The sequence below is a fragment of the Solanum dulcamara genome, chromosome 9, assembly GCF_947179165.1.
Source record: "Solanum dulcamara chromosome 9, daSolDulc1.2, whole genome shotgun sequence".
In the NCBI taxonomy this organism is placed as follows: domain Eukaryota; kingdom Viridiplantae; phylum Streptophyta; class Magnoliopsida; order Solanales; family Solanaceae; genus Solanum; species Solanum dulcamara.
The window spans coordinates 8,927,457-8,952,761 of record NC_077245.1 but is presented as its reverse complement, the minus strand read 5'-3'; the positions used below and the strand labels follow the sequence as shown (position 1 = coordinate 8,952,761).

Here is a 25,305-nt window from a genome sequence, read left to right as displayed (position 1 = left end):
TTATAAGACCTAATTACCTTGATAGACTTCTCAAATTGAGTTTTGACATATTGAAGAAACACTTTAAGAGAGACACACACATTAAACTTATTTTTCAGCAAAAACAATCAAGTCATTCTTGAAAAATTATTCACAACTGTAAGGAAGTATTTGTTGCCATCAAAATAAGGAGTATTATAAGGACCCCACAAATTAACATATATCAAATCAAAGCATTCATAATTTTTGATATTACTATAAGGAAATACAAGTCTTGTCTGTTTAGCATAGGGACAGACTAAACACTTAGAAACCTTACACATGTTTTGTTTGTTCATAACAAATATCTTAGTGAGTATTATAGGAGACATATGGCCTAATCTTTGATGCCATAATTTCATATATTATTCTTTAACACCTGAATGTACTTGATTAACATCTACTGCAGACTTCTTTTCATCACAATCAGCCTTGTGAATTAACCATTTCAATAGAAGATACAGTCCACCTTCTTCTTTATCAACTTTCTTCACCTTCCCACTGTAAAGCTCCTGAAAAACACAAAAATCAGGGAAGAAGGAGACTGAGCATCCTAATTTCTTTGTGATCTTGCTTACAAACGTCAAGTTATACTTGAAATCTAGTAAATGAATTACATTTGTAATGACACTTCCAGCTGACAAGTTACAAGAACCAATATGAGTGACTTGAGTAGTAACACCATTTGGTAAGAATACATCTTTGGCAATATCAAGTTTTTTTACAGAATTTTTGGCCAATATATCCAGTCTAGACACCATATGATTTGTTGCTCCAGTATCTATAGTCCAAAGCTCACTGTTTTCAGATACAAATAAAGCTTTACCTGCTGTATTTGCAGAGGATTCTGTCTTTTGATTAAGCATCTTAACAATATGATCATATTGCTCATTTGAGAATGTGCATCCCTGAAGCAGTTGTTTCACCTCCCTTTCATCTTGACTCACCTGCTTGTTTCTAAATGCCTCAGCTGTTTCAACTGCATTTTCAGCACTATTAGTATGATAAGCATGTTTACCTTTACCTTCAGGTACAGGAACATTAGTGTTCATGCCATAAAAAAAGTTAGCATGCCTAGACTGAGTTTGACTATGATAGTTGGTGTCATTTGCATTGTAGGCTGAGTTTCCATTAGGAATTTTCTTTTTAGACTTAAAATCTGAAGGATATCCTACTATCTTGTAATAGAATTCCTTGTTGTCCTTTGCATTTACAAAAGTCACATACCAATATAAAGTTCCTTTTGAACCTTTGAGATACCCTTGAACTACTACCAACTCCTGAGCTATTACTAATCTTTGAGTACACAGCAAGAGGATCCATACTTCCTAAGTTCAACCCAATACTATTACCCACAATTGTCATTTTTAGACTGTTAGAGCTAGTGACAACAACCTTCTGACTTTCATCTCCTACTATCAAGACATATGTATGATTGATAGTTGGCAAGAGATCCATCATTAGAATTTGACTCCTAGTTGATATGAATCATTTAAGCCCATTAAGAACTAATAAAGCTTCTGTCTATTCATGTTAGATACAAAGCCATTGGACTTTTACAGTTACAACAAGGAGATGAAACCAAAACTTTAAACTCATCCCATAAGGTTTTAAGATTGGTGTAATAAGCAGAAACTGAAGTTGTTATAAGTTGTTATAACTAACCACCACAACTGACCATTCTACCCTCACGCTCTAACTAACTCTTAATAACATCTTCATATCACAACATATATGACGATAAATTCTTGATTTCGTCATTGCTTAGGATACAAAAAGTGATAAATTCTCTTGGAAATCAATACACCCCCAATTGAGAATTTCAACACGAAGATATGTCACCAAAAAACTTTGTAGTTCAGGTCAATATGTAGCTAAGGGGATGTCACATATGGGCCTACGTTACTATAATTAACTAAACACATAGTTATTTCATGGTTGACCCATGCAAGTTTGTTACAACATTAATCTTTCTAGTACTAATTAATTAATGCCTTCTATATTTGTTACCTGCATTATTTCTCAAATCTTTTCCATCTCACTATGTTCATTTTTGTAAATTCAACTTTTTTTATTTTTTTGTGACAAATTCTCTTGAATCTACACCTAAAAATACAGTTGGTTCGTGTAATAAATAAACCTTAATATACACTACAAAATTTATGGTTGCCTCCCCAGCACACGCCTATCACAAAATTGACTTTTCTTTTCAACGTTATTAATAAAACCACTAATGAAAATAAGGATTGCATGGTACCCCTTTTTGTGATTTTCGGTCCTTAATAAGCAATTTAGAGTTTAATTATCGATTAACTACCACCTATAAACCTACACCAAGAAGTCCGTTGAATTATCGAAGAAACAATAATTGAAAAAGAGTTTAAACTATCCATCGTCAGTGCAAGAAATTTTACATCACCAGATTTTAATTAGAGGCAGAATTAGAATTTTTTGATTATGGATTCTATATATGGATATCATGATTATTTTGCTTACTGGATTCTTGATAGTTTTTTTGTGCATATTATATGATTTTTTTTGACACAAATATAAAGTTTGAGCAAAAAGTGTTGGGTTATGGTGACCCAATAACTATCATTGTGGATCTACCTCAGGTCACCACTATTGATAGCCTATTTTATTTTTAAGATTACATATATTAGAAAAATACTACAGAATTGATACACTAAACTAGAACTAAAATAATAAATAAATTATCACAAATATAGTGTCGTTGAAAGTTATTGTCTTGCAAGCATTTTGGCCCGAGAAAAATATAAATCATTGTAATTGGTCGCTCTCCAAGATTATGCAACCACTTTCAAACACGTGCATTCTTGATTGGAAATTTGCTGAGTTTGCACAAACCAATTGCCCAAAAAAATAAAAGAAGAAGAAAAACTTTGAAAAAGAAGAGAGGACAAACAAGAGAAATCTAAACATGTATATACAGGTAGACTACAAAGTTTGGGTAGTAAAGATCTTTTAATTCGGGAAAATGTACCATGACTAACTTTAATTTTAGGGAAAATATCTTGATTAATTCGGGCGAATGATCCTTAACTAACTTAAATTTTGAGAAAATGAATCTTAGACTTTGCACTACCACCCATTAACAAATATAAACAGATCCCATATTTTAATAAGTCTTATCGGTAAATAGTAGATTATCTTTTGAGTGTCTTGATGATGTAATTTTTTTTTACACTAACGATTTATATAACTAATTAAACTTTAAAATTAAAAAAATATCTGGTGATTAAGATGTTGCCATAAATCTAAATCCCACTGCAGTGAGGCTCATGCAAATTATAGAAGGCATGGTCCACCATAATTAAGTCTATTACATTGCATACCAAAAGGAGATGAAGTTGACAACCAGCTAAGATTAACTATCTTTTCCCTTTAAACAAATTACTAATTAATGTTGTTTACATTTAACGACCAACAATGTACCCCATTTTCTCCAGTGTCTTTTTTCTCTCAATTTTTCCCTCTAAAAGATAACTTTTAAAATCAAACCTAAGGACAAACATTCTTCCTAGGCCTATAAAAACACCTTGAATATCATAGGTTGCTTCATTCTTTCACTCATACTAGGTTTTATCATTAGAAGAAAAAAAAACACGTATACAAAAAATGGAACACTCATATTTTGCTTCATCTTCTAGTACTGTAGAAAATCAAATTGAACCATTTGATTTTTTTGCAGATAAAACCCAAAATGCATTTGAATTTCTTAGTTTGTCTCAACCATCTGATCAGAATATTGAAAAAATGTCTAATTATCAAGAAAACCCTAATCGGGACAAAGAAGATGATGTGACTGTTACCTTACACATTGGTCTTCCAAATTCCAGCAATAATAATAATATACCAATTGATCATAACAAAGGTGATGGAAATATTGTTGGAGCAGCCACTCAATATTGGATACCAACTCCTTCACAAATTCTTGTTGGCTTCACCCATTTTTCATGTCACATTTGTCACAAAACTTTCAATCGTTACAACAATCTTCAGGTGCATTCTTTATTTTCCGCGTATTAATTACATTATTACTTGTATTTTTGGTTGAAAGGAAATTATTATAAATACTTAATATGTTTCGTTACAAAAATGAGGAACTAGCATTTCCAAAATACAAGTGCCTCGATTTTGTCTAACAAAAGAAGTTTCTAATTTATCTGTTTCAATTGCTTCGAACAAAAAGATTGTCACTATCTTCTATACATTCATCTACGACCAAAAATTCAATACTTAGTTCCCAAAATTCCAACGTGTGTTTCTAAATAATCTTATATTTTTTTTTATCTTCAATTATTCAACCATTTTATTTTATAAAGCAGATGCACTTGTGGGGCCATGGTTCACAATATCGAAAAGGGCCAGAATCACTTAAAGGAACACAACCAAGAGCGATGTTAGGGATTCCATGCTATTGTTGTGAGGAAGGGTGCAAGAACAACATAAATCACCCAAGGGCTAAGCCATTGAAGGATTTTCGAACATTGCAAACACATTACAAGAGAAAGCACGGGACAAAGCGTTTCGTGTGTAGGAAATGTGGCAAGTGCTTGGCTGTGAAAGGAGACTGGAGAACACACGAAAAAAATTGTGGGAAACGTTGGCTTTGTATTTGTGGTTCCGATTTTAAACATAAGAGATCTTTGAAGGATCATATCGCGTCGTTTGGTGAAGGCCATGGACCATCTCCTCATACTCATACTAATAGGAGTTGAACCTGCAAATTTTTGAGTTTGAGTTTCCATTAGGAATTCAATTTAAAAAAATTATCATTACGAAGTTTCTTGTTATCTTTGTGCATAATGAATTGCAACTTATAGCACAAAATTAGTAAACCTATCCAAATAAATTCCCTTGTTTTTTTTTTGTGCAACTTATATTCATGTGCTCCATATAATTCACGCTTTTGTACGAAAAATAGAAGAGATGTACTAAGAAAAAAGTAGCTCCTAGACTGTTTTTTCCTAAATCGTTGAGAATGTTCCTCCATCCGAATATGTTGCTTTTTTTTTCAATTATCAAGTATCAGTGAGATCGAATTTTGGAACTAAATCAACATAATATATTCATTTTAAATTAAATGGGTATTCAGTTTGTATTATTTATGAGTTTGTAAATTTTAAATTTTTAAAAAAGAATTAAAGCGATGGTTTTTATTTCTAAAAGTTGATCAAATTAATCCTCTATGAGCGACATTGACATGTAAGAGAGTAAACATTTTTTTCCATTTCAGTTTTATGTAATAAAAATATTTTGGGCAGACTTGCAACCCTTTAAACTTATGTATCACCACTCACTAGTTTTTTGAATTCTACATACGTACACATCCTGACAAAACTTACTATACGTAATGATTTTAATTAAATGAAGTTTTTCCTTACTATACCTTAATGATTTTGGTGAGATTTTTTTTCTTTAACTTGGAGTTTTGTACTACTACTACTTGGTTCAAATGGTTTCTACTGATGTCCTAAATAGTCACTCACCCAATCACTTGAACTAAAAATAGTTGCCGCCTGCCAAATATATAATATGTGTATAATTTTTATATATTGATTCTAGAAATATAAATAGTAAATTTGTCCGACTATTTGTATAAAGATCCTCGAGTTCCATACTATTGTGGGTTTTGATGTTTTATTTGACTTCTTTGTTTGGGCTTCAAAAGATTGTCACAGGTTAGTGGAGTAGGAAGATGATACTTGCCTCTTTGTAGAGATGCATTAATTTGGTCCCAATAAGATGAATCTTTCTTTCTTCATTTAAAATCTGAAAGGGAAAATTATGCGAATAAAAAAAAAAATATTAATTAATTAGTTAATATAGTTATAATTTAGTTAATATATAATTCGCCACTAATATTTACCATTAATTACAGTTTGAGTTTGTATAATATAATTTGTATAACTTTTGTATAGTGTAATTTTGTATAATATATTGTATAACTATTTTTTGTGTTTGTACAAATTCATTATTTTGAGTTTATACAAAAATAGTTCAATTATACAAACACATCCGCGAATTTATACAGTCCATAACAAACTATAGCTAAAACGCCTAAATAAATTTATTATAATAGATATTTGCGAAATTTCCTCAATCTTAAATGCATCTCAACATTTACAAATTCAATGAGATCGATGGTGAGGTGTGTGGTATTTGGATGCAAATTTGTAGCCCAAGTTTTAGGCATGGGTCCATTACTAATTGGTCGGACTTCAGTAATGCAGCCACAGCTGAAAAATAATGCTCCCTCCGTTTTGATTTATTTGTCTTATTTTTCATTCTAGTCAATTTTAAAATGTCTCTTTCCCTTTCTAATAATTCCTTGATTTATTTTTTTCACATGACATGCACAACACTTTGTTTTGATGATTGGTACCAATGTATTGTATTGTTTGTTTAAGTACAAAATTTATTTTGATTGTTACTTAAATTTTATTTTATCATATTATTTAATTTCATCGTTAGATAACGAAGAAAAGTCCTATTTTGTATAACGACCTATTTTGTGTGATCGTGTCGTTACTTTAATATTTTCTTTTCATTTTATCTGTACTTATTATTTAATAATCCTATTTTATTCTTTATCCTGCCTTTTTATGATATTTTTCTCTTGTACTATACTTTTTTCTGTAGATTTATCATTCAAATTGTAGATGTGTGACATTATGTTACGATTGAGAATGATATAATCAATTCAAATATTGTATTCATTAAAACAATACAATAGGATATGTTATGAAACAACACATAACAACCATCAAAACAGAGTATAAAACTGTAATGAACTCAAGTCTAATGTAACAGCTAGGGCTGTACAGGGCAAACCGATAAACCGCACCAAACTGACAAACCGAACCAAACCGGAAAAAAAATCCGACTAGTGGTTTGGTTTGACTTGATTTGGTGTTTGGAAAAAAAACTCGATCATTATAGGATTGGTTTGGTTTTAACTAAAAAAAGTCAAACCGAACCCAAACCGACTCGATTATAGATATACTACTTTTAAATTATGTTATACATAAAAATATTTATTAAAATGTAATTTATAAATATTTTTTAAATTTTTTTCATAATTTTTGTTTTCTTTCTTACATTAAGATTTGGACTTGAGAAGCTCATCTAAATAATATACAAAAAGCCCATCTTATAAAGTTATATTATAAAGTTAAAACTTCAAATAGTATTCTGCCTCCATCTTTTATGTTGATATTTTGTACTAGAATTCTTTTTAAGAATGTAACACCCCTCAAAATTTTTCCCTAAGACTCGGACCCTTCTTGTATATGGGTAGGGTCGAACTCGAGTATTGAGGAGCGTATGCATGAGCTAGGATGAGTCCCTAAGAAATTGAAGGAGGTTGGAGGTGATGTGGGGTCACAAGGGGCCTAGGACCAAATTAATTCCAAAAGATTCGTCGTGGCTAAGTCTTGGGAGGAGTTCGTATAAGGGGTCGACTTCTAACGACCCTATCTTTTCAAAGACGATAATATGGGTGGCCCATGACCTATCAAATTAAAGGTCGTCAAGTCTTCTTTCCAACGCCACCAAGAATGTAAATTTTGAAGTTCGGAGTCGAAAGATATGACGATCCTAAGACGAACTAGCACGGCAGGAATTTTATTTTAGGCCTGGGTTGCAACTGCTGGGGAAATGGCCTTGGCGCTTTAAGGGCGCGACGCGCCACTATCGCGCCAGGAACATACCTCAATAGTTTGGTCCTTGGCGCGGTGCGCCACTACGAGGTGTGTAGGGTCTTTCAAGCCAAATTTCCAGAACTCAGATAATATGGCCTTAGCGCTGTAAGGGCGCGACGCGCCACTATCGCACCCAGAATGTGCCTTAGTAGTTTGGTCCTTGGCGCGGTGCGCCACTAACAGATGTGCAGGTTTTAGGCGTAATCGACCTGGAGCTGCAATGGCGCGACGCGCCACTATCGCGCCAGGAGTATTTTAGCCTATTTTCAGAACTTTTGAGAAGGGGCAATTTGGAAATTTACCCAAATTATATATGTATCACCCTTGAACATTTTGGATCAAAATTTCCAGCCCTCTCTCTCTATCACTAAAAGCCCTAGGAATTTCTCTCTCTCTCTCTTCTTCTTCTTCTTCTCCATTTCCAATAAGAAGTGTTCCAAGAGTTTCAAGATTCGAGTTTCCATTGAATACCCATCATCAAGGTTTTCTCCAAGTCTTCACTAAGGTATGTAAGGCTATGTAAAATATGGGATGAGTCCACCCATGTTCCCTACTCTTGCTTTGAGGTTAGAGGTCCATGAGAATGGAGTTTCTTGGTATGATTTGTGTTTGAATGAGTTTTGTCTCCTATTAATTTGATCCTATTTGTGTTGATGTTGTTGAGCTAAGAGTCTCTAAAACCTTCATGTTAGTGTGAGTTGAGGGAGATGACTTGTTAATATGTTTTGTTGATCTCTTTAACCATGTGATTATGTTGCATAAGTCAATTTCCTTAAATGTGTTATTCTACTTGAATTGTTGGGCTAAAGCCATAGAGTTGTGATGAGTCTTGAGGAGATGTCATAAATGCTTATCTAAATGAGGCTTGATTGAGTTGATTGGAGGATAGAATTGATGAGTGGACAAGGTCCTAAATGAAACTTGCCATTATGACTTGATTGAGTTAAAATGAGAATAGAGTTGATGAGTTGGCAAAGTCCTAAATGAAACTAGCCGTGAGGGCTTGTTTGAGATGATTGGAGAGAGTCTTATGAGCATGGAGTCATGGGAGGAGTATTGAGCACCAAAGCGGGTGAGAGTATAGTCCATACTCGAACCCCAGAAACTACACCGCTAACGTAGGTAGGGATGGAATTGTTAAAGTCGGATGCTTCCCATGGGATCGAACCGTTAAAGTCGGATGTTTCCCATTTTATTGTCCTGAAATGATAGGACTTGACTAATCGATTCTATCCATGATTAGGGAGGCGTTCATGCCCTGGCAAGGTATGGACGGACATGGCAACAACGTTTGATTATTGTACTATCACTGGCTCATAGGTGATGGTTGTCGGATAAGAGAAACTCCCATTTAGGTCTTGATAGTGCTTCGAGTCAGTTGAGTTGAGTGGCTTATGAGTTAGTCCCATCTAAACCATTTCTTGTTAGACTTAGGACACTTGAGTGAATTGTCATTTATTTATGAGTTGAGATCCCGAATTGATATTTATGTTTTCTTGATGTTTGTTTCATCCGGCCATTTTACATACTCGTACATTTCACGTACTGACGTCATTTAGCCTGCATCGTTTTATGATGTAGAGACAAGTACCAAAGATCATCAACCGGCACACCGCTGATTATCTATACACTTCCAGCTACGTGGTGAGTCCTCCTAGCTTCCGGAGGATTTTGAGCTCCCTGTATAATTTTGTGTGGTCTCCTTTATTTTTATTTTTGGTAGCCATGAGCTTGTCATGGGCACCTTCTAAATTGTAGATAGAGGCTTCATAGACCGGGGCGTGACAAAGAAGCATTGCTCTGTGCTTTTTATTAGATATTATGAAAAATACGAGAAATTCGAAAAAACCCAAAAAATCCGAAAAACCCGAGAAAAATTGATATCAAAAAACCTGACTTTTATTGGTTTGATTTGATTTATAGATTTTATAACCCGACACAAATGGTTTGGTTTGATTTGTAAAATATCCGAACCAACCCGGTCCATGTACATCCCTAGTAACAGCAACCAACTTCTCAACCATGTTAATACGACTTAAGTTCAGTTACAATTCCATAAAGTAAATGCAACAACTCAAATAGCAAAAACCAAAACAAAAATGTAGAACTACTAAACATAAGAACTAAGGATTGATACACTAAAGAAGGGAGAAGAAGGGAGATGAGAAGCTAGACTCTAGAATTGGGGATGAGAAAAACAGAGATGCCTTTGTACATAATTCACGATATCTCTGATAGTAATGCCCTGTTCTATTTAACGACGACCAACGGTATCCTCAATCTGGATCCCAAATTATCCTTTGTGAAGACCTGTCCCTATTGCTTTTACTTGGGCCAATATCTATTTGTGTGATATTCCTATTGGCCTGGGGCTGATTCATAACAAAAAATCATAAGATTAATTGAAACGAACAAATTGAACTTCAGATCAAATTAAAATTAGACAAATAAATTGAAACTAAAAAAATGCTATATATTTTTATAAAAAATAATATTACTCATATGGATCAAATATTATCTTTAATAGATACATAAATTTAAATCTTGAATACATTTAGCATTCAAGATTGATTCACCCATTAGGACCACTCTTTTAGTGGGAGATGCTCTAGAGCTTGAAATGTCATATGTACAGCGAAAAAAAGAAAAAGAAGCAAATATTAATATGTTAATGAATGGATATTAAATACATCGATGATCTAAGAATAAAATTAAACGACATGCTTAAATTAAAAAGATAAAAAAATTATATATTTTTTCATTTGAAATCTATTTTTCAACCTTTTTGAGATGCAAAGTTATATATAATTTTTTTTATAATCAATTTCTTCTAATATTTTTTTTCAACATGATACTATAGTCAATCTACTTAAGAAATAAAAATAATATTAGAAAGATAGAATGATATTTATCCGAATCAAAAATTATGAGGATTTGATCCCAAAATATTTTTTGGCTGCTTCAATTTTTTTTTCAAAACTTGAAAATTAAACTAATTTCTTTTCGCACTGATCAAAAAAGTCCTAGAATTGTTTGTCAAAGAGGCTTCAGACTTAATTGATGAATCAGAAAAGGAAATTCAACAAAGGAGGAAAATGGAGGAAGATGATAACATGGAATGCAACATTCAACAAATCAAAAAGGCAGGAGACTTATCACCAAGACACACTAATAGTTTGAAAGCACAAAGAGAAAGAAGACCCATAATTCCTCTACAAGTCAAAACAAGAAGTAGCAAGGAGAGAGCCACCAATAGTGATCAATCACAGAAAAAGTATCGGTTAACACTCAGAATTCTTTTGGGAGGTTAATAAACCTAAATAGAAGGCATTATTATTCTTCCATAGTCTTAATGGGACATTTTCAAGATCCATTATAGTTATATCAATGCAAAAGAAAGTTAGGATTTGATAAGGCCCTGGTTAATAGTTTTGGTAAAATCTGAATTTCTGGAGAGATGATTGGAAGGCACTGTAATTCTTGATTCTATACAACAGTTAACTGTGAAATTTTGTAAGAACAACTCTTACATTATTTCATCAGTTTATGTGAGGTGTAATGCTATTGATAGGTTGGAGTTATGGGAGGAATTAGAAGGCATTGCTGAAGATACTCAATTACCTTGATTGCGCAGTATATTAATAGATGTGTGTTGTCTGAGATGTATTTCTCTGGGAACAAATACACTTGATGGAATGGAAGAATAGAAGAAGATTGTATCCTAAAGAGACTGGACAAAATTTTGGTGAATAATGTGTTCATTGATGCTTTTTCTTTAAGTGAAGTTCATCATTTTTTTTGAAAAGGTTCAGATCATGCACCTCTCAATGTCATTTGCAAGTCAGAAGAGGAGCCTACTCACAAACCCTTTAGATTCCTAAATTTTTGAACTAAGCATCATTAGTTTAAAGGAGTCGTGTAGCAGAACTGAAGTGTTAATTTTGTAGGCAACCCTTTCTTGAAATTTCAAGCTAAAATAAAAAAAGTGAAGATAGCCCTGTCAAACTGGAGTGAGAAAGTTTTTGACAATATTTTTCAGCAAATTGCTATCATAGAGGATGTTATTATGATAAAGAAAACCCAATTTAAGATAATGTCATCAGCTGGAAATAGAATGAAATAGAGTAGAAGGAAGGCAGAACTAAAGAAATATCTCAAGATAGCAGAATATTGAAAATAAAAGGCTGGGATGAAGTGGTTTGTAGATGGAGATATGAATACTAAATTCTTTCACTCTTATGTGAAAAGGAGGAGGAGAAAGTTGCATTTTTCAGAGATCAGTAATGAGCTAAGGAAAATTATTCAAACAAATAAACAAATGGGTGAGGCAACAATGTCATTTTTTTTGAAGCAGTTCAAAGAATAAAGAAATAATTAGGATTTTTCAATGTTGAAACATAATCCTAGTCTTATCACTGATGAAGAAAACGAAGAGAAGACAAAGCTTCCTACTCATGAGGAGGTAAAAAGGGTGATTCTTGAATTATATGGTGACAGTGTCTGTGGCTCAGATAATTTTTTAAAAAAATTCTTTCAGAATTGTTGGGAGATTATAGGGGTTGACATCACTAGATTAATGAGAGCTTTTTTTTGTGGGAAAAAGGTTACCCAAATTCATTACTCATACTAATCTAGTGTTACTACCTAAGAAAGAGGGGATGAAGAATTTTTCAGATCTGAGACTTATAAGTCTAAGTTATTTATCGACAAAGTCATTTCAAGAATGGTGCATGAAAAAATGGTGGAGGTGTTACCAAAGATTATTTCTCCTACTCAATCAGGTTTTATCAAGGATAGGAGCATCACAAAAAATGTATTATTGGCTCAAGAGATAATCAGGGATATCAACATGAGAAATCAAAATATTAATCTGATGGTGAAGCTGGACATAGCTAAAGCTTATGATAGAGTTTTTTTTTTAATCTTTTAAACAAAAATACTAAGAAATTTTGGGTTTCAGAAATCGTCAGTGACATGGTATGGAGGCTGATTTCCAATAATTGATATTCACTTCTAATTAATAGTCAATCGAATGATTTGTTTCAATCTTCTTGAGGCATTAAGTAAGGAGATTTTTTATCCCCTACTTTTTTCGTCATTGCAGCTGAAATTCTTGCTAGAGGTTTAAACAGTCTGCACATGGATAAAGAATTTAACAGATATGACATGTCAAAGTGGAGTCCAGATATAAATCATTTATCCTATATTGATGATATTATCTTATTCTACTCTGGAGATAGATCATCAGTGATAGACTAATGACGGTGTGTTGAGAGATTATGAGAATATATCAAAAAAATGATCAATAAATGAAAGAACTTTTTTTTTATCATCATGATAAAGCTTCTTTGATAGTGGCGATCAGACTGAGAAGACTAACCTGAATAAGACAAGAAAATTTCCCTCTCAATTTTCTTGATTGTCCGGTTTTTTATGGAAGAAAGATCAAGAATCACTTTGAATAATAAGAAAGGTAGCTAGAAGAATCCTTTCGTGGCAGAACACATTTCTAATCTAAGGAATTACAACTCTTCCATGAAGGGTCAAGAATCACTTTGAATAATAAGAAAGGTAGCTAGAAGAATCCTTTCATGGCAGAACAAATTCCTCTCTTTTGGTGGTAAATACATTCTTATTAGCCATGTTTTTTCAATCTTTACTAGTGTATTTATTTTCTTCTATGAATCCTCTCAAAAAGATTATTGAGCAAATTTATCAAATATTTGCAAAATTTTTTGGGAAAGTTCATGAGGTCTTAAAGGTAGGCACTGGATAGCATGGGATGACATATGTCTCACCAAGGAGGAAGAAGGCTTGAATTTTAGATATTTTTATGATGTCAATAATACTTTATTTTCTAAACTGTGGTGGAAAGTATTGCAAAAATTACATCCTACAATTGTTAGGAGTTCTGGAGCATCCTATGTATGAAGAAATATGTTAGTCATGAGAGAGGAAGTAGAGCATGAGATTTGATGACTAGTAGAAGCTGAAAACTCTAATTTTTGATTTGATAACTGGACTAAACAAGGAGTATTATATTTTACTTAATGTGAAGCTGTAGTAAAAGAGGAGGTTGAGGTGAAGGATTTTATTGGCAGTGGTTCTTGAATGGTAGAGAAATTACAAGAACATGTTTCGAAGGAAATGGTAACTCACATTGTATAATGCATCAAGCATGGCAATGATGAGATTAATGATAAAGCTTGATGGATGAGAAATTCTACAGGTGAATTTACCGTCAAATCAACTTGCCATATTTTATGGCATAAAAGAGATAAGATAAACTGGATGAATTGCATTTGGCTTAAAGGCTTACCTTTTAAGATATTTTTCTTCTTATGGAGAGTTTGGAAGAAAAGAATAGCCACAGATGATAATTTGAAGAGTATAAGAATGCAAATTGTCTCTAAATGCTACTGTTGTGACGAAGAAGAAATGAAAACCATGACACATTTGTTACTAACATCTCCCATAGCCCACATGCTATGAAAGCAGTTTGCTTCTTGTGCAGATTTTAACATAGATGGGTTACATTTACAATAACTAATTCTAAATGGTGGGAGTATGAAGCAAATTCTAAATTGCAACAAATAATGAAGGCCATACTTGCCATAATCATGTGGAAACTATGAAAGCGAACGAATGCGAGGAGACATGATAAGGATATCTCTTCAACAAAATGTATTGACAATGTCAATTGATATTACATCAGTTGATTATAATTAAATATTCATGATTGAGAAACATTCCTTATCACTGGAGTGGGATGTTCGACTTGCTTCAAGGATATAGATCCGATCTTTACTTTTATGTAAAAGCGGTCACTGCCAGAGGAAAGATGGGTCAAGTGCAACATTGATGGTGCAACCAAAGATAACTTAAGGGTGAGTTCATATGATTTTTGTATAAGAGACAGTAATGGAGATTTACTGTATGCGGAGGCACAAAACATTGGAATCACCAAAAACATGGAGGAAGAGGAAACATTAATTTGGAAAGCTCTAAGATATTGCAAAGCTGAAGGTTTTAACCAAATCAAGTGAGAGACTGTCACGATCCAAAATGGGCCATGAGTGACACCCACACTTAACCTCCTAGGTGGAAGAACCAACGATACAACCCAACTTACATTAACGATTCAACTTATAAAACATGATAACAATGCGGAAGCTCAAACCTTATTAAAGTAAGAACTAACAAAAGGCACTAAAATCTATTACGTAACGTTCCCCAAAATCTGAAAGTCATCACATAAAGGACATCTAAATTCTAAAACTAAGTCTGGAAATGTCAAACACCAGAATAAATAAATAACATAATGTGTCCGAAAACTAAGAACACCATGCCATGACCGAGAAAATCCATCACACGCTAGAAAGATAGCTCATCCTGAAATCCGATGATCTTGAGACTGACTAGAGCTGAGGTTGAGTCGAAGTTGATGGAACACTCGTTGCACTCCACAAAATAAAACAACGAAAAAATACAAGTAGGGGTCTGTACAAGACAACATATACTGAGTAGGTATCATCGGCCGACTCAAAATAGAAATCAATATGCATAAAGTAATAGCGGGAAATCAACCATAGCACTTAACAGGTGACAACCAACAAGATCAAGATCAAGTGACAACACAATGAACAATTCATAACCAGTCAACAATATCAAGATCACACATGAGGACTCAGGCCTCCACATCACGCTCTTTTGGAAATGAGTTATTAGAGGTTGGGTAGCATTAAGTCATTTTAATTTATTTTCTTTTAATATTACCGTGCCGGAACGTGACATCCTATCCAAATATAATTAATTTATCATTCTTTATTATTACATTCTACTTCATTAATAATATTTCATCAAGCCTTCTTTATTCGAGGCACCATTTTTGATAGGGCAAGTTCAAGATTATGAATTTCACGGTCTTGGAATTTCAGACCAATCACAACAACATACCAACCATCCAAACCACAACAATTAAATGCATAGTAAACTTCACACATTACTCAATGACTATCAATTGCTATTAAAAGTCTATCTATGATATATAATAAACCATAACCTACCTCAACCGAAGAACCAAAATCAAGCAAGCTAATTGACCAACGGTTTTCCTTTCTTCAATGCCTCAGGACCTTTCCAATCTATCAAATATATAATATTCATAAGTAAACGAGTTCGTAGACATCCATACTATATGTCTACGCTAGACCCAACAACTCTCACAACTCTTTAATCAATTTCCTAAATCTCAAGCCTAGTGTTAAGTCTTAATTCCTCCAATATCATAACTTTAATGATATTTAGGTAATACAATACACCTAATATTTAATTATTTATCTCAATACACCAAAACTTGAATTATAGTGCAATAATTATGTGGAAATAAAGTCCGAAGCCACGTTTTACAATTGGCCGTGGTGTTACTGTACAAGAAAAATAGGTTGCAGCTAGGGGTGTTCATGGTTCGGTTTGGGTCGGTTATTGATTAAAACCATAACCAAACCAATTTAATCGGTTATTAAATGTCTAAAATCATAACCAAACCAAGTAAAATAATAACCACGGGTTTGGTTATTGTCGGTTTGGTTCGGTTATTCGGTTTATAACTAGCCGAGATAATTCAAATATTCTCTCTCTACATTCTTCAAATTCTTATGAAGCTCTTTTTTTCTCACGACCCACAGAGATTCAAAATAGAAAATGAAACAACTTAAACATTCGGAAAAAAAAAAGAAAACAACTTAAAATCAATTTAAAATTTGAAAAACTCCTTACAAACCTTCTCAAAATTTGACAATCTTATACTTGGGGTTGAGGAGTTGTGGTTGCTCTTGAGCCTTCACTGTTAGTCTATGACTGTGAGTCTGTGACTTTGTGAGAAACCAACGTGAGAGGAACAAAAATGTAAAAGAAAAACAGATACTAGGGTTTTAAAGTTTTAACTTTTACTTTATGTTGTTGCCTGCTGCTCAAGTGCTTAGTGCTTATTAGAAATTTAGGATTTAAAATTTAGGATTTAGAATTGGGCTTGAGAGTTGGGCTAATGAGTTTGGATTGTTGGACTTGGACCGCTGTTTAGTGTTTATTAGAATTTATAATTGGGCTTGAGAGTTGAGTTTGGATTGTTGGGCCTCAAAAATAAGTATATTAATATTAAATTAATAATTAAAACGTATAAAATATCTTTAATTATTTATAAAAAACTAATATTATACATATAAATAATTATAAATTTTAAGTATATAATTATCGGTTTGGTTCGGTTATTTATTCGGTTATTTTTTTCTATAACCTTAACCAAACCAAATATTATCGGTTATTCAAATTTAAAACCAAACCAAATCAAACCAAACTGAATGTCGATTTTTTTATTCGATTTGGTTAAATTTTCGGTTTGATTTTGGTTTTAACCAAAACTGTGAACAGCCCTAGTTGCAGCTTGATCCAATACCTAACGTGCAATGTACATGGGTGCAAGATTTTCTAATTATCTTATTGCCATGAACAACATTACCCAATAGCTACTTTAATTAAGAAACCAACATTATGCTTCCTGTAAGTCATTATATGTGTATAATAATATATAATCTCTAACTATTACTTTCCTAAGTTTCATTGTTATCACTATTCAGTAAAACAAAGATGGGCAAGGTTGTGATGTACCTGAAGGTTGTCGCCGCAGGTAGGTTCCTCGTTCCTTCACTTCTTTTTTTTTATAATTTTTTTTGTACTACAATTCATAAACCCTACTCTTTTATTTTAATAATTGGTATAGAGTATTAAATAAATTATCAACTTAGCCCACTAATTAAATTAATTATTTAAATTTATCCCTCAACTAAATAACCATGGTTATCGAATAGTCCAATTACCCATTAAAAATTTACTGAATAAGTCTTTTACAAAATAAAAAGTTCTAGTTCTCAAAATGATCTAATGGGTCGTTACAGAGACTGATTCATTAAGTCTCAAGAACATGATTCATAGGAATTGGAGAATACCTTGGAGTCTAGCCGAAAGAATAGAAGAGATATATGGGATAATAGCTCATTATAACACAAACACAACCATAAATTTTAAGAAGAAAGACAGTCGTATGAAAATTTCTATCAGCTACGAAGCAAGGCAAAAAGAAATTTAAATATGGGCGAGCAACAAATATGAGTAATCAAAATAAGAACAAGAAGAATCATTAGCATTAGCAATCATTAGCATGAAAAGCAGAGAAATGACCACAGAAACACACAACTATTACATTTACAGGAGAGTTTGTGGCCTCTTCAAACTCAAAATAGTTGTGCGAAAATTAACTAGCCTAATGTCACGGACTTAGATTCCACCTAAGATAACTTTTATGAAGAAACTTCGTATTACTCGAAAAAATGCTTGATTTTTGAATGGTTTGTTACAAATGAATGCCCCCTTTATTTATACTACTCCAAGTGGATTTAAGTATAAATAAAAATTGTTATACAAGTCCTTCTATATTTACAAAAAAATCCTACTCTATAACAATCTAGAGCTCGTTTGGATGAGCTTAGAAAAGGTAACTTTTATGTATGAAGTGTTTTTAGAATTTTGAAGTGCTGAAAGTTATTTTTATAAATAAGCAGTTGAGTGTTTGGATAAAAGTACTTAATTAAGGAAAATGATGTGAATTTTAGGGTTAAAAGAATAAAAAGTGTAGTTTGGAAATTTAGTTAAAATATAAGGGATATAAAAGTAATTTTCAAGCACTTACAAAAAAAAAAGTTAGGAATCCTAATTTTTCATTTTTGACTGACTTTAAAAACTTTATGACGTAAAGTTAATATTAGGCAAACACGTTCAAAAGCTAAAAAGAGACTTTAAAATCCAAACGAGCTCCCAGAGAACTCTAATATTCCACAAAAATCTAGAGTCTCCTCTCCAAGACTCTAGATTCTTCCCCTTCTTTAAAATCTAAGTAGTAGGTCATAACACTAAGCTACACCAACCAACAAAAAGCGAGAGTCATGGAACCAAATCTGAGTTAATGCCCTTGTGTCCATCTAGGAGATCAGCAAGAAGATACTTGGGAGCAACTTATTTTTCTCCATCTTGGTTTCAACCGTGGAAATGGATGGCATTAGGAAAGAGGACAACAGAAAGAAGAAGAAGGAGAAGGAAGGTCCTAACACGGATCTATGGAGCTAGAGCATATGGTTCTGACTCTCTCCGAGTTTATAACAAACTCACAAACCGGATGGTACACCTACTAAACAGAGGACAATGTTCAAGGGTTGTTTGTATATAAGAGGAAATGGAGAATGAAGAGGAGATTACCTTTGATAGCTAATCAAGGAAAATTTGTCACTTTCATCGTGGAGGATGTTGATCACCCAAAAGCGAAGAGAAGGAAGCTCAAGCTTGGTTTCTACAGAAACATCTTCATCGGCGGAGAAAAGTGTTAGTAAACTGTATTGGAAAATATTAAACAGTAACAGAAACTTCTGAAAATAATAAAAACAGAATCTGGAAATTTAATGCAAGAACAAAATCAAGCCCACTGACTACACAGTGTGTCCTTAAGGAAATTATTCCCCTCAAAGTACCCGAGGTATTGGAATCTTTCCTCCCAGGATAGAACGATTTACTCACCAAAGTAGAGGTACTGCAAATCTTTGATGACTTCGAACCACTTGATGGCTGTATTTCACACGAGTTTAGGAAGTGCAGAAAGAAGAAGAAGATTGTATATTCAGAATTTCGTATGGAACATTCTGAAGATTTACAGATATATATATAGACTGTTTACACCTTTTCAGAAAAGGCACCTGTTGGGAAAAGGTTTGCCTGTTGAGAAGGTTTGCAACTTTTCGGACAAGGTTGCAACCATTCAAAAATCCATTGGAAAAACAGAGGGAAATTTTAAATTAATCCGAGAAGAAATGGGTCGCGGGTTGCGGGTTGCGGGTCAGGATTTTTTCCACTTAATTAATTAAATAAATAAATAATATTAATTAATTAAAAAATTAAAGAAAATTTGGTCCAAAAAGATTATCAATCAATCATATCAATTGACCAAATCCAAATCCAAATCCAAATCCGAAGCCGAAGCCGAAGCCGAAGCCGTAGCCGTAGCCGTAGCTGAAGCCGAAGCCGAAGCCGAGTCGAGCCGAGCGAGCGACGACGACGACGGCGCGAGGGGAGACCCTCTTCTTGACCCTTTAGCAACATGAAGGAGTGCTTCTATTTTTAAATAGGAGACTTTTCATTTCCACCACCTATGTGGGACCAAAGCTTATTTAATAAAATAAGAGAGAACATATCATTTTCTCTCCACTTCTTTTTCCCTCAATTTCCCATTCAACCTATCAATTAAACCCAACAATCCCCCACATGAATGGGGAATGTCTACAAGATAAAGGAATGCACGGATAAGTGTGTGATATACAAGCGAAGATTAATTGCATCTGGATAAGTAGGTTTCCCTTTGAACTTTCCATAGTGAACTTATATAGGATATACTCGATTAATCGGTAGATGCGATATCTTTGAACCGTCGAACTTTGTTGTATAACTATACAACATAAGTCACACAATCAATCATCAACCATCTATGGTTCTCACGGTTGTGTTCGTTTCAGCCATGAACACCGCCTGGTTTCGTGAATGCATAAAGAATGGGCCTTTACTGTTATTCCCCTTGAAGCGGCTTATACTTCACATTCACATAGGTGATTTCTAAACGTGTAGTCCTATAGACACACTATCTAGTCATTTTCCGTCAGATTTAGATAATCATTAAAAAACCTTTAAAGCTTTATTAACTCATTAAAAAGCCTTAAGGTTTTATCCTTTGTTTCTGAACATTGTCATTATCACGAGAATGGGTTGAGTTATTTGACAATGTTGAACCATCAATCATAACTTTGTTTGATCTCTTTGAACCTAGTTCTTGGGATCTCCAGTCTACTCGGTAGAGTTACCGCCATGCTGACTTGTCCTAGGCCTTAACCCCATTCCCCTCGATGATCTTTCAACAGCCTCTCTAGATAAGCCTTTTGTTAGTGGATCCGATATATTATCTCTTGACTTTACGTAGTCAATAGTGATAACACCACTAGAGAGTAGTTGTCTAACAGTATTGTGTCGCCGTCAAATGTGACGCGATTTTCCATTATACATAACATTTCCTGCCCTTTCTATTGCCGCTTGGCTATCACAATGTATACATATGGGTGCCAAAGGTTTGGGCCAAAATGGAATATCTTCCAAAAAATTTCGAAGCCATTCAGCTTCTTCACCAGCCTTGTCTAAAGCTATAAATTCAGACTCCATTATAGAGCGGGCAATGCATGTCTGTTTTGATGATTTCCAAGATACTGCTCCTTCACCAACGGTGAAAATATATCCACTTGTGGATTTAACTTCAGATGATCCGGTGATCCAGTTTGCATCACTATATCCCTCAATTACTGCGGGATATTTATTATAATGCAAAGCATAGTTTTGGGTGTGTTTCAAATACCCCAAGACTCATTTCATTGCCATCCAATGAGTTTGATTAGGATTATTCGTGAATCGACTCAACTTGCTAATAACACATGCTATATCTGGTCGTGTACAATTCATAATATACATCAAACTTCCCAAAACTCGTGCATAGTCCAATTGTGAGCCACTTTTACCTTCATTCTTTTGAAGTGCAAAACTTACATCAATTGGAGTTTTTGCAATATTGAAATTTAAATATTTAAACTTATCAAGTATATTTTCAATATAATGTGACTGTGATAATGCTAGACCTTGTGGACTTTTATGGATCCTAATTCCTAAGATTAAGTCAGCAACCCCTAAGTCTTTTATGTCAAATTTGCTAGCAAGCATACGCTTCGTAGCATTTACATTGGCAATGTCTTTACTCATTATCAACATGTCATCAACATATAAACAAACAATGACTTCATGATTTGGAGTATTTTTAATGTAAACACATTTGTCACACTCATTAATCTTAAATCCATTTGCCAACATTGTTTGGTCAAATTTTGCATGGCATTGTTTAGGTGCTTGTTTAAGTCCATAAAGTGACTTAACAAGTTTGCACACTTTCCTTTCTTTACCTGGAACTACGAAACCCTCAGGTTGTTCCATATAAATTTCTTCCTCCAATTCTCCATTTAAGAAAGCTGTCTTAACATCAATTTGATGAATTTCAAGACCATATACAGCTGCAAGTGCCACTAACACCCGAATAGATGTTATTCTTGTTACCGGCGAGTATGTGTCAAAGTAATCAAGACCTTCTTTTTGTCTATAACCTTTGACCACAAGTCTTGCCTTATATTTATCAATAGTGCCATCAGCTTTCATTTTCCTTTTAAATATCCATTTTGATCCTAAAGGTTTATTTCCTGGAGGAAGATCAACCAATTCCCATGTATGGTTATTCAAAATTGATTGAATCTCACTATTGATTGCCTCTTTCCAAAATGCTGAATCAGAAGAAGACATTGCAGCTTTAAATGTTTGAGGCTCATTTTCAAGCAAGAATGTCACAAAATCTGGTCCAAAGGAAGTAGATATCTTTTGACGTTTGCTACGCCTTGGATCCTCTTCGATTGGTTTACTTCCCTCTTGAACTTCTCTTGGTCGTTTAGATCTTTCACTTGAGGATTCACTTTTAGTTTTATACGGATAAATATTTTCAAAAAATTCAGCATTATCTGATTCAATTACCGTATTAACATTAATTTCAGGATTGTCCGATCTGTGAACCAAAAATCGACAAGCTTTGCTGTTTGTAGCATAGCCAATAAAAACACAATCCACGGTCTTTGGTCCAATTTTTACCCTTTTGGGCAAAGGAACTTGGACCTTTGCTAAACACCCCCACACTTTGAAATATTTCAAGTTGGGTTTTCTTCCTTTCCATAGTTCATATGGAATAGTTTGTGTTTTGTTGTGGGGTACTCTGTTGAGTATTCGATTAGCTGTAAGGATAGCTTCCCCCCATAAGTTCTGCGGTAAACCGTAACTTATTAATAAAGCATTCATCATTTCTTTTAATGTTCGGTTTTTCCTTTCCGCAACTCCATTTGATTGAGGTGTGTAGGGGGCAGTAGTTTGATGAATAATTCCATATTCTAAACATATCTTTTCAAAAGGAGATTCGTATTCTCCACCCCTATCACTTCTAATCATTTTTATCTTTTTATTCAATTGATTTTCTACTTTGTTCTTGTATTGCTTAAATGCATCAATTGCTTCATCCTTACTATTAAGCAAATATACATAACAATATCGAGTGCAATCGTCAATAAAAGTTATAAAATACTTCTTTCCACCACGAGTTGGTGTAGACTTCATATCACAAATGTCTGTGTGAATCAATTCTAAGGGACTAGAATTCCTTTCAATAGATTTATAAGGATGCTTAGCATACTTAGATTCAACACATACTTGACATTTTGATTTATTGCAATCAAAGTTAGGCAATATATTTAAATTAATCAGTTTTCGCAAGGTTTTATGATTGACATGTCCTAAACGTGAATGCCATAAATTATTTGACTCAAGTAAGTAAGAAGAAGCTTGAACTTTATTATCATCAACAACCATTAAGGAAATTATTCCCCTCAAAGTACCCGAGGTATTGGAATCTTTCCTCCCAGGATAGAACGATTTACTCACCAAAGTAGAGGTACTGCAAATCTTTGATGACTTCGAACCACTTGATGGCTGTATTTCACACGAGTTTAGGAAGTGCAGAAAGAAGAAGAAGATTGTATATTCAGAATTTCGTATGGAATATTCTGAAGATTTACAGATATATATATAGACTGTTTACACCTTTTCAGAAAAGGCACCTGTTGGGAAAAGGTTTGCCTGTTGAGAAGGTTTGCAACTTTTCGGACAAGGTTGCAACCATTCAAAAATCCATTGGAAAAACAGAGGAAAATTTTAAATTAATCCGAGAAGAAATGGGTCGCAGGTTGCGGGTTGCGGGTCAGGATTTTTTCCACTTAATTAATTAAATAAATAAATAATATTAATTAATTAAAAAATTAAAGAAAATTTGGTCCAAATCCGAATCCGAAGCCGAAGCCGAAGCCGAAGCCGAAGCCGAAGCCGAAGCCGAGCCGAGCGAGCGACGACGACGACGGCGCGAGGGGAGACCCTCTTCTTGACCCTTTAGCAACATGAAGGAGTGCTTCTATTTTTAAATAGGAGACTTTTCATTTCCACCACCTATGTGGGACCAAAGCTTATTTAATAAAATAAGAGAGAACATATCATTTTCTCTCCACTTCTTTTTCCCTCAATTTCCCATTCAACCTATCAATTAAACCCAACAAAAAGTGGAGAAAGAAGAAGAGGAGACTGAGGTCCAATTTAGGAAACCTTATTATTAAGGGTCATTGTTTTATGAAAAAATGACACGAATTAGCAAATATATATTAATTAGTTAATATACATAGCTATAGTTATCGAGAATTTATATAATTAATCTCTCAATTGTATAAATTTAGAATTTATATATACTTATCCTACTATGTATATAATTATAATATTGATATATTTGATTTGTATAAGTTCTAAAGATTCCCAAAATGTATAAATATAAAATTCTATATATTTATCATGTTTGTATATTGTCAGCGAATTATACAAACGAATTTATATATTTACAGCGAATTATACAAACGAGTCTGCGAATTATATAAACAACTACTATAACTATAATTATCAAATGTAATTATCTAAACTATAACTATTTCGGCCTATTAAAATTTTTATAATAGCTATTTGTGAAATTTTCACTTGTTTTATTCACCTGAAATCGGTCACTTTTGGACAGACTTTTGTATATTTTTGTTATTGTTTGGCTCTATGTTTATTGGGGTCACTTTGAGTCCAACAAACTTTATTATTAATAAAATCGGACCAATGATCCTAATTTAACCCAAAAGTAAAAAAAAAAAAAGTTCTCTTCAAGTTTAAATTATCAATGAGATCAGTAAAATTATCAAAATCCTTAAAGCTTTGAATTATTCAACTATGAACTCTTGAACTTTGAGAAAGAAAGGAAGAATAAAGAGGAGAAAGAGAGTAAAATCTGAGAAAGAATAGCTTATAGAGAGTGCCTGACTTTTTAAAAATAGCTTATAAGCTATTTCTTCCATTTACTTTTTCTTATCATATTTGAATTTGACACATCTATTAAAAAAAAATAATTGACATGTCTATTTTATCAAATTACTTCTATTAATTGATGTTTAATATTAAGTCTAGGATAATAATTTATGGAATAAGTAATTAATGTTAATAGTAAAATATGACACTAAAAAAAAATGCATATATAGCTATAGATTACATCGTAGCTAAATATGAAAAATTCCATAGATAAACACTTTAGCCACATATTTTATTTCCGTATCATTCATAGCAAGATGGTCCGTAGCTAAGGACTAACACTTAGGGGTCGTTTGGTGTGATGTATAAGAGGGTTTAATTCCGGAATAATTTTTAAGTGTTCTTAAATCTCTTGTTTGGTTGCAAAGGATGAATAACTTATCTCAGGACTAATAAT

The 25,305-nt window shown here is 33.3% G+C and overlaps 2 protein-coding genes across 2 annotated transcripts in view; one reads left to right on the top strand and one right to left on the bottom strand.

Moving 5' to 3' along the window:
• Positions 1–3,657: 3,657 nt before the first annotated feature.
• LOC129904466 (protein TRANSPARENT TESTA 1-like) lies at positions 3,658–4,760 on the top strand. Its single transcript, XM_055980034.1, has 2 exons — positions 3,658–4,041; positions 4,368–4,760. The coding sequence occupies exons 1-2, from the start codon at positions 3,658–3,660 to the stop codon at positions 4,758–4,760; spliced, it is 777 nt and encodes a 258-aa protein (XP_055836009.1).
• Positions 4,761–9,970: 5,210 nt separating this feature from the next.
• LOC129902555 (7-deoxyloganetin glucosyltransferase-like) overlaps positions 9,971–25,305 on the bottom strand; it is a 44,081-nt gene continuing 28,746 nt past the window's right edge. Inside the window, exon 3 of the mRNA XM_055977863.1 lies at positions 9,971–10,117. The gene's annotated coding sequence lies outside the window, so the exon portion shown is untranslated. The remainder of the gene's footprint in view (positions 10,118–25,305) is intronic.

Excerpts from the sequence above, each read along its gene's own strand:
- LOC129904466 (XM_055980034.1), top strand. The coding sequence starts at position 3,658 with ATGGAACACTCATATTTTGCTTCATCTTCTAGTACTGTAGAAAATCAA. Across the intron at positions 4,042-4,367 it reads ATCGTTACAACAATCTTCAG|ATGCACTTGTGGGGCCATGG; the intron begins GTGCATTCTTTA and ends TTTATAAAGCAG.